The sequence below is a fragment of the Terrapene carolina genome, unplaced genomic scaffold, assembly GCF_002925995.2.
Source record: "Terrapene carolina triunguis isolate 2854851 unplaced genomic scaffold, T_m_triunguis-2.0 Scaffold833, whole genome shotgun sequence".
NCBI lineage: Eukaryota > Metazoa > Chordata > Testudines > Emydidae > Terrapene > Terrapene triunguis.
In genome coordinates, this window is record NW_020665184.1 from 1,098,447 (window position 1) to 1,115,001 (window position 16,555).

The following is a 16,555-nucleotide window of genomic DNA, read 5'->3' on the forward strand; positions in this document are numbered from 1 at the left end:
TAAACGTTATTAGTCGTCTTGCTGCCTTCTTTTCTTGTTGAGTCCCTCCTCCCTAGAACTGTTAAAGCTGCCAGAATACCTGCTTCCTGTCAAACAGCTGGACTTTTGTGGAGATTTTCTGAGGCTATTGACTACACTACAAGCACTACGTTGGCACCGGGTTTTTTCCTCCATCAATGTAATTAGTCCACCATTCTGAGAGCTGGTAGCTAGGTCAAGGGAAGAATTCTACATTGTGTCTACACTGGGGGTTAGGTTGACCTAACTATGGCATCTTGGACACAATTTTTTTCACAGCCCTGAGCAACGTAACTAGGTCAATCTAATTTTTGTGTGTAGACCAGGCCTGAGTTGCCATATTGGAACAAGGCACCAGCCTCCTATTGAATTTCAGTGGGGTCTAAACACCTATTTGGAAGTCCCAGCCTTCTTCAACGGACTGTTTTTTAAATGATTCTTATTCGAAGTGAAGTCATCAGGCAAACAGAAATGAAGGCAATGACACATCCATGTGAGGCATCCCCTGGTCTTAAATACTGGATCTTTGATCAATCTGAAATGGTTATTCCTGGACAGGGACTTCCCGTGTGGAACTGAGGATGGACTATCCTTAACAAGAGAGGCACCAAGAACTGACACAAGCCTTTTGTTCAGATGTCCATGTGTGTGTAGATAGCATGACGCCTCCGTGGCCATTCAATGGGCTCGATTCTCAGTCACACGGATAATGGTAGCATAAAGGAGGCTTAAGGTGGGTGGAAATGGCTCCAGAATGCAGGCCATCGGGGGGGCCACTGGCAGCGGAGCATAAACTAGAGCAGCCTCAAAGACACTGTAATTTACTGGGCCCAGCACAGCCTCAGAATATGGAGACAGCCACATTGTCTTAAAGGCCCCATCCTCACAAGGGAACTGAGAATCATATCCCAAGTTCGAACTTTGACTCTGTCGCACATCACTCCAGTTCCTTGTGTCTCAGTTTCCCCAGCTCTAAAACAGCATAGCACTTTCAGATTAAAACAGAAATGCATAGATCCCTCTGAGCAGGAGGATTGATGTAATTTTAACTAGCCTTTGAAATGCAAGCATTGAATAATGTGAATCGCCATAAAGAGGAGAAGTTACGTAGAACAAATCTACGGATTTTTATTAAGCTGTTCCAGACAGCAGTGGGGTCTTTGCTTTGCTTCCTTAATACAAGCAGGCATTAAAAACAAAGCCAAGATGGTTTAACCATCTCTTGCTGGTTTCCAGCTACTTCCCATATACAAGATTGGATTGGGGTAGGGGGAGAACTGGACTCTAAAAAGCAGCAGACAAATACATCTCAGTAGAAGTTGCATCCCCTGGTTGGACACAATCATGCAAATTTGTATTAAAGAGCCCTCTCGCCATGAGACCAAGAGTGCCTCTGTCTATAATCATCGTGTTTTCAGCACCGCTGGCAACTGCCAGTTTATTTTCATTTCTTACTGGTGGGAACCCGTGGCATTCAGATGGGCATGAAGAACGCCAGGGAGGTGCATACACAGCAAGATGTGGGGATGCGCTACGCTTCTGAGCCACAGAAACCAAAATCTCTTGTGGGTGAGCCTCTCCCGGGGGCTAAAGCAACAAGTGAGGGTAGATGATGTTCATGCTTCTCCAAATAGCTCTCCCAATGCACCTGAAACCTGCCAGAAATCTGTGGCTATCTAGAATTTCTTTAAAAAAAGAACGAGGAGTACTTGTGGCACCTTAGAGACTAAGCCATTTATTTGAGCGTAAGCTTTCGTGGGCTAAAATCCACTTCATCGGATGCATGCAGTGGAAAATACAGTAGGAAGATATATATACACACAGAGAACTTGAAAAAATTGGTGTTGCCATACCAGCTATAACGAGAGTAATCAGTTAAGGTGGGCTATTATCAGCAAGAGAAGAAAAACGTTTGTAGTGATAATCTGGATGGCCCTTTTCCAACAGTTGACAAGAAGGTGTGAGTAACAGTGGGGGGGGGGAATTAGCATGGGGATATAGGTTTTACTTTGTATTATGACCCATCCACTCCCAGTCTTTATTCAAGCCTAATTTAATGGTGTCAAGTTTGCAAATTAATTCCAGTTCTGCAGTCTCTCGTTGGAGTCTGTTTTTGAAGTTTTTTTGTTGGAGTATTGCGACTTTGAGGTCTGTAATTGAGTGACCAGGGAGGTTGAAGTGTTCTCCGACTGGTTTCCTGTCCTATGGCCACCTAGGATTGAATGGAGAAAACGGGGAGAAATGAGCAGAGCTTTTCCACACCACAAGTAACCCATATTTCTAGAGCTAGTCAGTCCTGAGCTACCCATCCCCCACAGCTCTGCTAATGTCCTTCAATCTCAACACCAGCTACTGATACCCCTCAATCCCCACCCGCACCAGGGGTGTAAAAAATGCTCTTTTTTTGGGGGGGGGAAGCTTCTGCTCCAAACTCAGTGTTTCCTTTATTAGTACAATCTCTAGATTAGGGGGGATGAAAGTCCCCCCAACACTGCAGTTGTCTACACCCAGGCCCCCTGCTAGTCCAGCTGTTTTTCGAGTAACTAATTCTGCCAAACTGTGCTGTGGTTGGATGTGCCCCCCTCCCCCAGCCTGGACCCCCTCAGCCCTTCCCCCAAACTAGACCCCAGCTCAGCCCCCCTCCCCCAGCCTGGACCCCCCTCAGCCCCTCCCCCAGCCTGGACCCCAGCTCAGCCCCCCTCCCCCAGCCTGGACCCCCTCAGCCCCTCCCCCAAACTAGACCCAAGATCAGCCCCCCTTCCCCAGCCTGGACCCCCACCCAGCCCCGTTCCCCCAGCTTTGCCTCCCCTCCCCCAGCCTGGACCCCACCACCTCTGCCTCCCCCAGACTGGACTCCCCCTCAGCCCAGCCCCTTCACCCCCCTGCTTCATGCCCTCTCGACCTCTCATTGGAGGAGCTGAGGGCGGGGAGGGCGCTGATTGGTCAGCAGGGCTGGCATTCTCCGGCCCAGGCCCCGGCCCACCCCTCTCCTCAGCTGGGCCGTTGAGGGGCGGGGAAGTGGCGGGAAAAGCTGTGGTGAGGGGGGAGGGGCGCTGGGAGCCCCGATCCAGCCCCATCTCTGGGGGGAGCCCCTCTACGGGGCCCCTACTGGGAAGCTTGGTATCATAGAGGGGCCCACATCTATATGGGCGCCCCAATACTGACCCCCCAGTTCTATATGGGCCCCCCTGGGAGCCCCAATATAGGCCCCCCAGTTCTATATGGAATCCCCCTGGTGAGCCCTGATATTGGGTCCTCATCCATCTATGGGGGATCTTCTCCCCATGGGCTCCTCACCCCGCTATGGGGTCTCCCCCACTGTGAGCCTGGCTACAGCAGTCCCATGTGGGGGTCCTCTTCCCTAGGGGCTCCTCACACCTGCTCATTGGGGATCCCCCCAGCCTTGCTATAGGGCACCGCATGCTCCTATGGGGTTGGTATAGGAGCCCCTTCACCCATAGGAGGGAACAAAACAAACACCCCACCCTACAGAATTAAATCAAATTAGAGGGGTTTATATATATATATATATATATATACAGCGGCTTAACACTTACCATCGGTATTCAGACTCAGTGGGAATTCTTTTAGGACCTTTTTGAGCATGAGAAAATCTTTGATCAATTAATTTTTTTAAAAAGCAGATATTAAGAGTCACAGTACTGCCAACCCCCGAAAATCCAACCCCAAATCCTAAAAAATTCATGAGATTGGCTTAAAAATAATGCATAGACAAATAAATTTGGGTTTCTGATTATTTGCTGTCTTTAGGGGGTCATGATTTCAAGCATTTTTCCTCAACCACAAGACCTAGGAATGACTTCTTTCATTTTTTTGTTTTTAATGAAAACTGAGACGCTCACATGATCCCAGGAGCTGGGGCTTTAAGAAAAACAGCTAATATCCTCAGAGCAGGGAATCCAGAAGTCAGGTTTTCCCCAGTAAAACTTCGCTAGTTATATAAAGGAGGGAGGGTGTGGAGCGGAATTGTAATGACTGGTCAACAGCTAGCTTCCTGCAACATTTCAGCTTAGTAAATGATGTGAATTTAACAATCATTGTATGTACTTATCTCTCCTTTTTAAAATTAATTTCCTATAGAGTTTTGAAGAACTTGGTTGAGGTCAGACAAGGTTACACTTTCAAATCCAGGTAACCAGTGTAGGTTCTAGGTGCTTTATTATTAATTATGATTATTATAGTAATTGCTAGAACCTCTTGCCTGGGGATAGTGTTAGATGCTGTACATACACCCATAACAAAAAGACATTCCTTATCCTGCAGAATTTACAATCTAGGTAAATACAATTGACTTATAGAGCTAGAAAGCTAAAAATGTTTCTAGATAGATGTAATTTCATAGTCCTCTAACAGAGGTTAGAGTAGCAGTGTCTTTATTTTTATATATATATCCTCAGTGTTTTAACAGTTTTTCTTACAATAAATATCAGTTTAGCAAATTTTGTCCTAAAATACATCTAATAAAATACAGATTATTTCAAACTCTCCAAGCGAAATCAAGTCATAGATAAAAATAGCGTATTTTGTCCAGCTGTCTTGGGAGTAACTCCAGTGAAATTATATCAGTGTAAAACTAGTGTAGAAGAGAAACAGACTCAATATTAGAGCTGGTCAGGAAATGGATTTCCCATCCTATGACAAATTTTGAGCGTTTGACTTTTTTCCTGGTTCCAAATAGGGACGAAGAGCCAAAATGTCAAAAATTTTCATAAACTGAAACACTGAAAAAAATCATTTGGGGTAAACTGAAATATTTCCTTTCCATTAAGTCAATCTGTCGTGTTTCAGTTGTGACCTTTTTTATTTTAAAAATATAAAACAACATACATTTTTAAACAAAAAGTAGTTTTGAGCTGAAAATTCCAAATGTTTAATTATGAACATGTCAAAAACAGCTGGTTTGATATTTTTCAAAACTTTCTTTTTCAAAACAAAAATTTAATCAAAACTGACATGGTCCCATGGGAAGATTCAGTTAGGAAGAATCAGCATTTTCCAAATCCCTGCCCCAAGAAACGTCATCAAAAGTTCCCATCAAGCTCTACTGAATATGTTTAAAACTCTCAGTTTGCTCTAGTAGCTCATGTAGGTCAGTGATTTTGAGCCTTTTATTCTTATTAATTATATGCGTTACTTTAGAGACTAGAGGCTGCACCAAGATCAGGGCCCCATTTTGCTAAGTGTTGTACAAATACTTTGTAAGAGACAGTCCCTGCCCTGGAGAGCTTCTACTCTAAATAGACAAGGCAGAAGGGTCACACAGCAAATTAGTGGCAGAGCCAAGGGCTAGAACAAGTCCCAATGCAGTGCCTGATCCATGCAGCCTCCTGAACAATCTCTCTACTTTTTAAAGGTTACAATGTCTAATCAGGAATGTGAAAGTCCAGAGCCAGAAGAGGAGCTGGCTAAACCGGACAGCCCATTCTTTGATGATGTAGAAAGACGTGAATTACACAGTGAGAGCCTGTCCAGGTGAGGAGTTTTGCACAGACTTCTAATATTTGCTGAGAGCCAGAGAAAGGGGAGAAAATGCTGTGCCTTGTGCCATGAATATGCCAACAGAAACTTCCCAAAGGAGAAATGTCTTCTTAATAAATATATAGTTGGGAATGCCCTGGTTGTTCATGTTAATTGTAGCAATTTCCCAGCCTGCATTCAGACTAGGTTTTCTAATTAATATAATTGGGTATGGACAATGTGTCTAATTGCATTCTTAAGTTAAAAAGTTAGTTTGGAGGCAGTGTTTCCCAAAGGATAGTGCCCTGGAATGGCACTCAGGAGACCTAGGTTCAATTCCTGGCTCTGCCACTAGTTTGCTGGGTGACTTTGGGCAAGTAAAGGCCCGTGCCTCAGCTTCCCCATCTGTAAAATGAGAGTAATGATACTGACCAATTTTGTAAAGTGCTTTGAGATCTCCTGATGCAAAGTGCTGTCTAATTAATGACTCACACATTCTCTGTGTTGGGCACAGGCAGAATTACTCATTTTAAGTCCTATAAAGTGGTTCCCAGGACAGCTACTGCTTTTAAAGAGGTGGTGACGGCCAGTGCATTTACGCCTACTCTAAACACAGGCTTTGGACCAATGGAATTATTTCAGTTAGGGGTATGATTAGATATTAGTTTAGTATAGTTACATTGGGATACCCCTAGTGTGTGGATGCAATGACATGCTACACTGGGGAAAAAAAGACAGTCAGATGAGTTATAACCATATTGGTTTCATTTTCTCGAGACGAGACCTACATGTAGCTAACAGTATCCACACTACAGGGTTGTACTGTCGCACCCCCTGGCTTGAAGTGGATTCCACTATATACAGGGTTTACAGTTTGGTCCAATGACTCACAGCACGTCCACTACACAAATTGTTCCAGCACCCCTGTACTGGTTTGAAACTGATACAAAAGCTGTGTGTAGACAAGCCCTTGGATGGGAGCAGTTAGTCTTTCAACTCTTTTCTATGGGACTTAAATGGCCCCCAGCCCCTGACACTTTTAGTCTATTTATTTAGAACCCAGATCTCCTGACTCCCCAGTGCCCAATCCACTGGGCCACACCGCCTCTCTTGCAGTAGCTGCGTACATACAGTGCACTCAGGTGGAGTGTATACAAAGCCACCTGGCATGTAGGTTGTTTACTTGTACTTCTGTACAAGAGGACAGAGCTAATCAACAGCAGGTGTCTCTGGCTTTTAATTCCATCACTGAGCTGCTTCACCTTGGCAGATGGCTTGGTTTATTTAGACCCATTTCCTCCACGCCTCCTCAGGACCAAATGCCAACACAAGGCAAGGTTAAGAAACACTGACGTAGGAATGCCGGCCAATAGCATCAGGAGTTGAGCGGGGATCCTGATCAGTAGTGTGTAATGTGCTAATGCAATAATGTACCCAGAAGGCCGCTCCCAAGCACACTGCCTTCCATAGGCAAGGGTACTGGTTTAGAACCTGAGGCTGCTCATCATGTGTGTCATTTCCCCCCATCAAATGGAATTAAATGTCAATTTTGCTAGCACTGCAGAAGTAGTTTCACAAACAAGTCAGCCAACAGGGACTCTGTATTTCCTTTATAAAACAGAATTAGCCAACACAGGAGCTGTCAAGTTTGTGATGAATGGATTCTGGTTAATAAGCTGCTTTCATTATTGAATAAACAAATGTAAAGGACTAAAATTCCCACATGAGAGAAATTAACAAAATAGCTGGCAACAGTTTTCTTTGGCATCTGATTGTGCTGGATAACTTTGGCTCTAGTCTTTGTAATTTTTCTTCATGTATTGAATTGTGAGGGTAGTTTTGTACAGCTGCAGCCTTTTTACATGCACAAAGGCACCAGGGGAGGATCTGACCTTCTATGTTTGGTTTTAAAATGCTCCCTTTCTTTAGGAATGACAGCAAGGGAAAGGATGGGAAGTTTACCTTTTCCACAGTGCAGGTAAACTTCCCCCTTGCTTCAGATATGTCAGTTACTCTTATCTGGAAACAAAGCAGATGCTTTCACAATGAGTCCTCAAACTCACCTGAGTTTTGGCCTTTGAGTGTAAGTTGGGGTGCAGAGGAATACAACACATGCTCATTTATTTCAATTTAAATGCAGGAAGGAATCGCCCAGCACATCTCTGCTCTGCCCCACTGCAGATGCGCCCGTAGCAGCATTGGATGGCAAGTCATCCAATTATTTCGCAGCCTTGGATTCAAACATTGAAAATCTGCAGAGAAGAACGCAGCAGCTGATTGAGAAGATCAACGAGAACCGGAAGAAAGACCACACTGTCATGAGCAATTTCAGGGAGAGCCTCATGCTGAAGGTGAAGTGGATATTGAGATGGCTACATACAAGGGCTCGAGGGTGGAAGCCAAAGGATGGAAGAGAAGTTAGCTAGTTTGGTAAAAGAGGAGGCGCTTTAATGCTGAGCAAAGGAAAATGTGTGTGTGGGGGTGTGTGAAGTGCTGTATCATAGGGATGGATTGCCCCCTTCCATGATATAAACTCCATGTCATTCCAGCACGGAGGCAGGGTTTGCCCTGGGCTGGAACAGGCAGCTGGACCCAGCATATATCCCAGGGGATTGGCCTGAGACCAAAGACATCTGCAGGAAAGGCCTGTGCTTCCAATTGCATCCCCCCTCTCACACACACCCTGGAGTTTCCCTAGAAGGCCCTCCCAAGCAAGAGGTGTACTAGGGCCCCTCCTCAGAGGGATACGTCACACAGCACGGTGGTAGCGCGGTGGGAAGGTAATACAGCCCAGAATGGTGTTGTCTATTCCTTTTGAACTTCACTGGGTGCAGCATTCTCCAACCCCCACCTCCAACTTTCCTACCCCTCCTCCAATAGTCATGCTTCCCCCCCACCCACCCCCAGGACAACCGGACTGAAGGGAGGGATGCTGAGCCCTCCATTTTCATGGGAGTGGGAAAAGCTGTGTGAGGAAGGTCCTCTTCTCACATGGGTCTTCTTCCCAGGGACCCATACTGGGTTATGGAATCATCTCCCCAAGGAAAGTGGGGGGAGTTTCACTGTATAGAGCATTTAAAAGTAGATTGGACAGAACAAAAGAGGGGAGCAGCAGCTAGACTCTACTTGAAAGGAGATGGACTAGAGGGGCCCTAAAAAGAACAGGAGTACTTGTGGCACCTTAGAGACTAACAAATGTTCTCCAATTCTCTGCTATATTACAGCAAATCAGTAGAGAGCTTGTTTTCAATGTAAAACCACTTTACTTGCCAACAGAAGTGAAATCCCAATATCACGCCTCAGAGACACGAATCGCTGCGAAATGCAGCAACCCATTTCATCCGCAGTCGATCAAGCTGCCTCGCTAATCTCCTCTCCACCCTGACCGCACACACAACATTCAAGATTGTGCATCCACAGAATGTTTATTTCATGTATTTTAATCATGTTATTCTGACTGCATCAGTCACAGATCACCAGTCTGAGTGTCCTCCATGTCTCTGAGGCATTAAATCAGATGCTTTGGAGCATATTTTATGTAAATGTAGAGAAAAATAATGCAACAGCGGGGAGCTTTCCATTATAAAATCAGACACAGACGCTAACGTTTCAGAGGGGTAGCTGTGTTAGTCTGTATCAGCAAAAAGAATGAGGAGTACTTGTGGCACCTTAGAGACTAACACATTTATTTGGGCATAAGCTTTCGTGGGCTAAAACCCACTTCATCGGATGCATGCAGTGGAAAATACAGTAGGAAGATATATATACAAAGAGAACATGAAAAAATGGGTGTTGCCATTCCAACTATAACAAGACTAATCAATTAAGGTGGGATATTATCAGCAGGAGAAAAAAAACTTTTGTAGTGATAATCAGGATGGCCCATTTCAAACAGTTGAAAACAGTGGGGGAGAAATTAGCATGGGGAAATAGTTTTTACTTTGTGTAATGACCCATCCACTCACAGTCTTTATTCAAGCTAATTTAATGGTGTCCAGTTTGCACATTAATTCCAGTTCTGCAGTTTCTCATTGGAGTCTGTTTTTGAAGTTTTTTTGTTGGAGAATTGCGACTTTGAGGTCTGTAATTGAGTGACCAGGGAGGTTGAAGTGTTCTCCGACTCTTTTTTGAATATTATAATTCTTGACATCTGATTTGTGTCCATTTATTCTTTTGCGTAGAGACTGTCCGGTTTGGCCACTGTACATGGCAGAGGAGCATTGCTGGCACATGATGGCATATATCACATTGGTAGATGTGCAGGTGAACGAGCCTCTGATGGTGTGGCTGATGTGATTAGGTCCTATGATGGTGTCCCTTGAATAGATATGTGGACAGAGTTGGCAACGGGCTTTGTTGCAAGGATAGGTTCCTGGGTTAGTGTTTTTGGTGTGTGGTTAGAATAGAATCATAGAATACCAGAGTTGGAAGGGACCTCAGGAGGTCATCTAGTCCAAACCCCTGCTCAAAGCAGGACCAATCCCCAGACAGATTTTTACCCCAGTTCCCCTAAATGGCCCCCTCAAGGATTGAACTCACAACCCTGGGTTTAGCAGGCCAATGGCACTTGGATTGCTGGTGAGTATTTGCTTCAGGTTGGGGGGCCGTCTGTAAGCGAGGACTGGCCTGTCTCCCAAGATCTGTGAGAGTGAAGGATCGTCCTTCAGGATAGGTTGTAGATCCTTGATGATGCGCTGGAGAGGTTTTAGTTGGGGGCTGAAGGTGACGGCTAATGGCGTTCTGTTACTTTCTTTGTTGGGCCTGTCCTGGAGTAGCTGACTTCTGGGTATTCTTCTGGCTCTGTCAATCGGTTTCTTCACTTCAGCAAGTGGGTATTGTAGTTTTAAGAACGCTTGATAGAGATCTTGTAGGTGTTTTGTCTCTGTCCAAGGGATAGGAGCAAATGCGGTTGTATCTTAGAGCGTGGCTGTAGACAATGGATCATGTGATGTGGTCTGGATGAAAGCTGGAGGCATGTAGGTAAGTATAGCGGTCAGTAGGTTTCCGGTATAGGGTGGTGTTTATGTGACCATCGCTTATTAGCACTGTAGTGTCCAGGAAGTGGATCTCCTGTGTGGACTGGTCCAGGCTGAGGTTGATGGTGGGATGGAAATTGTTGAAATCATGGTGGAATTCCTCAAAGCCTTCTTTTCCATGGGTCCAGATGATGAAGATGTCATCAATGTAGCGCAAGTAGAGTAGGGGCATTAGGGGACGAGAGCCGAGGAAGCGTTGTTCTAAGTCAGTCATAAAAATGTTGGCATACTGTGGGGCCATGCGGGTACCCATAGCAGTGCTGCTGACTTGAAGGTTTACATTGTCCCCAAATGTCAAATAGTTGTGGGTGAGGACAAAGTCACAAAGTTCAGCCACTGGGTTTGCCGTGACACTAACGTGTAATCTATATAAGAACGCCTGGCTGTTATCTAGCGCTTTTCATTCATAGATCTCAAAGCACCTTACAAATGGTCAGATTCATTGTAAAATGGGGAAACCGAGGCACAGATCAACATGACTTGTCCATGCTCACCCAGCAGGCCCGTGGAAGAGCTGGGAATAGAACCCAGGCTTCTCAAGTGCTATATGAGAGTGAGATATTTATTATTATTATTAAGAGAGGTAGTCTGGCTTATAGGATACCCTACTGGACTAGGACCCAGGAGACCAAGGTTCTATTCGTGGCTCTGCAACTGGCCTGCCGGGTGACCTTGGACAAGTGACTTCACCGCTTTATGCCTCAATGTCCCCATGGGGATAATGGTACTGACCTCCTTTGTGAAGTACTTTGAGATCTACTGATAAAAACTAGGGATTATTATGCAAATGGACTAACAAACCAAAGCTTCATTTTATGCCAGTGCCTTCAAAGCATGGAGCTAAGTTAAGAGGAAAGTAAGTCGAATTCTTTACCACCTTCTGATCGCTGTTGTCTAACGCACTCCAACAGGCCATAAAGCTTCCACGTGCATCTCCAACAGATGCAGAAACCAACACGCCTCCCATTTCACACAGGCACTCGCAAAACCTTCACCATGGCCTCTACCAGCAGCAGCTCAGCACATCTGACTGTCACGCATTCGGGAAGTTATTTCCGCCTTACCATTGCTGAGGCTGCCATTAAAGCTTTGGGCCAGATTTTCAAAAGTATCTAGGAGCCCTAAAAATGCAGCTCGGAGCTTTTGAAAATCACGCTCGCCACCTAACTCCTGGGCGAGTTGGGAATAGAACCCAGGGGTCCTGAATTGCGGTCCAGTGCCCTGGTCTCCGGAGCACATGGCCTCTAGTAGGCCAGAATCCTCCTGTATGTCCCATGAAGATCCCACTCCTGCATTCAGATCCATGCAGGCAGATCCTCATGGAGTTGCATTGAAGTGCTGCATGGACCAGCTGCAGGGCTGGGGTCTGCATAGGAATTGCCAGCCTGGCCCAGGCTAGCAGTCCCTTGAGTCAGTTTCCTGGCTCTCACACAGCCAGCTCCAGATGCTTTCAGAAGATGGTGCAAGAAGCCTGCAGTAAGCATTTACATTTATGCAGAGATCAGTTTTAGTCCATTCAGTCTAAAACTCATGAAAAAAAGTCACACTTAGGAATTAAAATGGACCAGAGGCTGATGGCTTGAATATTAAGGGTTGCATTGTCCCCCTACTCCCAGAGTAACAGGATGCAACTACTGTTGATTTCAGTGGGTGCTCTGCCATGTTGGGATGGGGCTGAGTCTTGCCCTAAGGCCTGTCTTTCCTTGCACTCCAAAAGGTTTCGAGTTTGGCGGAGAAGCTGGAGGAAATGATGTTTCTCATTTACGATCGCCATAACAAGCAAATGCAGGATAAGCTCCAAGAGCTCTCGGAGATAATGGAGAGGATCAGCCAGATCCAAACGGAGCTCAGACAAGTCTGCCACACTGTGGAGGCAGCTTATAAAGACTTGTGTGTGCAGCCAGAGGTGTGAGAACACTAGGAAGAAGGGCCAGCTGGAATCAAAAGCCCAAATGAACCACTCAAACCATTGTGTAGCTACTATTCTGATGCAAAAGGAAAAACAAGACTACAGGTCAGATAAGGGCCTCTTTTTCTATTCCTATTGCAGTTTGTTTGATTGTTAAAGTTATTTTAAAAACTCCTGAACTTTCAAGCTCTGATAGTGTCCTAAAGGGCATGAGAGCCAGACAGGTTAAAAAACACGCCTGGTAAGATTCAGTCTTTATAAAAGTGGGAATAGGTGAGATGTAATTAAAGTCCACTGAAGATACAAAAGGATTATGCAATGGCCAGTGGCTCTTGTCAAACTTCCGCACCCTGCTGCCTTCGAAATGTCTTTCTTCCAGTGTGTCAGGGGGAGATTGTTGTCACTAACTCTCTCATAGCGCTGTTAATTGTAAAAGGCATTTTATAAAGATCACATGAATGTTACATTCCACTTTGTTGGTTTATCAATACAGACACTCCCTGACTTACGCAATTGTTCTGTTCCGGAAAACCTTGCATAACCCGAATTTTACATAAGTCGGAAACGTATATTGTGCAAGCATAAAAACAAACAAAACAATTACAACAAAAATATTACATTTACCTTAATCCTATTATTATCCTGGCACGCTGAAGGCTCCATTTTGGTGGCGGATGACAATGGGCTTAATTTGTAGATGAGGAAGGAGAGGAGGAGACAGGCATTACATCATCGGGGTCGTCAGAGGGGGCTTTGGAGGTGGAAGGCGGTGGAGATGTGGACATTGCAGGCCTTTCAACCTTCCTTACAAACTTATCGAGAGATGACTGGATAGTGGCCTTTTTCTTCTCTTCATATATCTGTCTATAACAGGCCAGCGTTTCGTCAATGCCTCTGTTCACTTTCAAGAATCGTGAGGAGTTGGGGTCCATCTTCTCAAACCTTGCCATTGCAGAGTCAATCTCACGAAATGCAAGTGCCATCTCCTTGGTGTTGAAGTGTCGTGGCTCTTCTACTTCTTCAACTTCATCCTCCGCTTCAGTCTGCTCTTTTACTTTTGCTGCTTCTAATTCCATGAGATCCTCATTTGATAATTCAGCTCCATGGGATTCGATAAACTCATCCACATCGCCAACATCAACCTCCAGCTCAAGCTGTTCGGCAAACTTCACAATTTCATCTGCCACCTCCTCATATGTTTTGTCTTTTTCGAAACCTTTAAAGCTGTGTACGAACTGTGGGCATGCTTTCTTCCATACGGCATTCAAACAAACCTGGGTAACCTCTGCCCAGGCCTTAGCAATGTTTATGATGGCTTGGTAAATGTTATACGATTTCCAAAAATCACGCAAAGTCTTGCCAGTCTCTCTGTCAGTTGCTTCTACTGCCTGTGCAAATGTTCTTCGTAGATAATAGGCTTTAAACTTAGCAATGACCCCCTGATCCATGGGCTGTAGGATCGAAGTCTTGTTGGGAGGCAGAAACACGACTTTTACATTAGGGTGAAAGTCATCTAAATGTGCGGGATGTCCAGGAGCATTATCGACGATAAGCATAATCTTGAATGGGATGTCGTTTTCTCTGCAGAATTTTTCCACTTCGGGGATAAACAAATTTATAAACCAGTCTTCGAAAAGTGCCGTTGTGATCCAAGCCTTTCCATTTGAACGGAAATGAACTGGAAGGGTAGCCTTGCTAATGCCTTTAAACGCACGGGGATTTTCTGAATGATAAACAAGCAACGGTTTCAATTTGCAATCTCCAGCTGCATTACCCCCAAGCAAAAGCGTTAGCCTATCTTTCGCAGCCTTAAACCCTGGCATCGTCTTTTCCTCTTTTGAAATGTATGTTCTGTCTGGCATTTTTTTCCAAAACAATCCAGTTTCGTCGACGTTAAAGATTTGCTGTGCTGTATAACCACATTCTTCTATAAGTTTTCGTAACACTTCGGGATACTTTTCAGCTGCTTTTGTATCAGCACTAGCAGCCTCACCCCTCACTTTTACATTGTGAAAATTTGCACGTTGTTTAAATCTATTAAACCACCCATGACTAGCCACAAACTTTGCGTTAGGATCACTGTATTTTCCCTTTACGTCTTCGAAAATACTTTTAGCCTTCGCTTGAATAATCATTAGGCTAAGCGGCACACATTTTTGAATCTGATCGTCCATCCATATTGTTAATAACTTTTCCATTTCATAGATCGCGCCAGAACGCTGCTTCGTTATGACTGTTGATTTTAAAGGAGCAGAGCCTTTCACGTGCTCTTTTATGCGTGCACTATCATTCAAAATACTTTTCACTGTTGAGGTAGCCAAATCGAGTTCACGAGCAATTGACGAGAGGCTTTGTCCGCCTTCATACTTTTTCACTATTTTCATTTTCTGCTCTAAATCAATCTTCTTTCTCTTACGAACTGGTCCTGCACTCTTGCTATCACTTGGTTGCTTTCCAGGCATGATTTGAATGAAATAACAGGGTGAAATAACAGAAATCCAGTATCACTGAAATAACACGAGACTGAGAGGCTGTGAGAGCGCAAAGCCTTCCCTTGTAGGAGATGCTACTGCTGTATTCCTCTGCACACCGCACTACAGTACTTTGCATTCCCGTACGTTACGCAATATTTTCTGCAACTTGAACATTTTATTTATGCCTTATGGAACTTTTTGCATAAGGTCGAATTTGCGTAAGCCGGGTCTTGCATAACCGGGGAGCGTCTGTAGCTGTAACCATCTCCTTCAGTGACTTGCCTGTTCGTTATTTCCAACCGCTATCTGTGCTGATATGAAAAACACAATGGGATTTAAAGCAAAAGTATAAGATTCTGTCGCTCAGTTTCTTTACAGGAGAACAGAGTTTAAGCTTCTGTTCCTGATAAACCCTTATTATTCTCAAAAGGAGAGAACCAAAAGACCACTTACACATGCAGGGGCTGAAAACAGAACCTGTTCTGCTACCAATCAGACCTACAAGCACCCTGGTCTACACTACATTTACTTAGATCGACTTACCCTGGTGTCTTCACCGTGGTGAGTCGACTGCTGCTGCTCCCCGGTCAACTTCTCCTGGCCGTGGAGTACAGGAGTCGACAGGAGAGCGCTCGGGGATCGATTTATCCAGTCTAGACTAGACACGATAAATCGACCCCTGCTGGATCGATCGCTGCCCGCGGATCCGGCGGGTAGTATAGACATGGGGGGGGGGGGGGGAGGGGAAGGGACGGGTAGTAGCACCGCACTTTCTGTCCTGAGAAGCCACTTCCACCCATGAGTCACAGCCAGCATGTCAGAAAACTTGCAAGTTCGGCTTATATATTGTTCCCGTTTCCCAATGCTGGACACAGCTATTTTATAACTCCTGGGGCAGCCCCAATTGTCTTAGCACATGTAGGTGAGCTGGGACTTTTTGCCACAGTCATGGGACCTGAAATGGTGTGGTGGTGAAGGGTCGTTGCAGGTGGATCAATCCAGAGATACCCCCCTGGCTGTTAAAGAGTTTTCGAGCAAGGATGGCTCAGCTGTCTAATCCCCTTAATACAGGCACATCTCCGACTCTTGGTCCAATTTCTATTTCATATAACGAACAGTACAGGCCAGATTGAAAAAAAATCTGGAGCTACATGTAGTCACGGGCCATGGCAGTTGCCTGTATGAACCTTTGCTTTCCTGTAACCTATTTGCCAGGGATCAAGAGCTCAACCACCTGCCTCGGGTAGGATTGAGTTTGGCTCCAGCTGTTCAGCAAGCTGGATACAGCTGGCAGAGAGACTACAGTACAATTCTGGTATTGAACAGACTGCTTCTAGTGCAGGGCTGGAGCGTGCACTGAAAACTCAACCACCAGCACATCACTAGAGCTAGGGCAGCTATTCTGCGTAAGTTCTTATACCACCCCATCACTGTCATACCTGAGCACTCGAGCCTAACACCTCGGTAAAACAGTCAGGCCCGAGGGCCAGAAGTTTCAAGAGAATTCAGCATCCACCATCGGGCCCAGATCACAAGAAGAGCTCAGGGCATCAGGCGTTGACATCTCTCGAAAATCTGGCTCCAATTGTGGGGTACAAAGCAAAGGTTCATACTTGAAAAATCTGGCCCTGGTGTCTTTG

General features: G+C 45.2%; 2 protein-coding genes across 3 annotated transcripts; one reads left to right on the plus strand and one right to left on the minus strand.

Moving 5' to 3' along the window:
• Positions 1-2,167: 2,167 nt before the first annotated feature.
• LOC112123108 (tigger transposable element-derived protein 1-like) lies at positions 2,168-15,217 on the minus strand. Of its 2 annotated transcripts, none has more exons than XM_029913693.1 (2): positions 13,066-15,217; positions 2,168-2,230 (listed from the first exon to the last, which is right to left on the minus strand). In XM_029913693.1, exon 1 carries the CDS (start codon positions 14,901-14,903, stop codon positions 13,128-13,130), a length of 1,776 nt encoding a protein of 591 aa, XP_029769553.1. In that variant the 5' UTR covers positions 14,904-15,217; the 3' UTR covers positions 2,168-2,230; positions 13,066-13,127. The 2 variants fall into 2 exon arrangements, with proteins under 2 accessions (XP_029769553.1, XP_029769554.1); XM_029913694.1 differs by lacking the exon at positions 2,168-2,230 and adding an exon at positions 7,662-7,748.
• SYCE2 (synaptonemal complex central element protein 2) lies at positions 5,399-13,114 on the plus strand. The gene is made up of 3 exons (XM_026660680.2): positions 5,399-5,511; positions 7,583-7,847; positions 12,250-13,114. The coding sequence occupies exons 1-3, from the start codon at positions 5,399-5,401 to the stop codon at positions 12,442-12,444; spliced, it is 573 nt and encodes a 190-aa protein (XP_026516465.2). The 3' UTR covers positions 12,445-13,114.
• Positions 15,218-16,555: the final 1,338 nt, after the last annotated feature.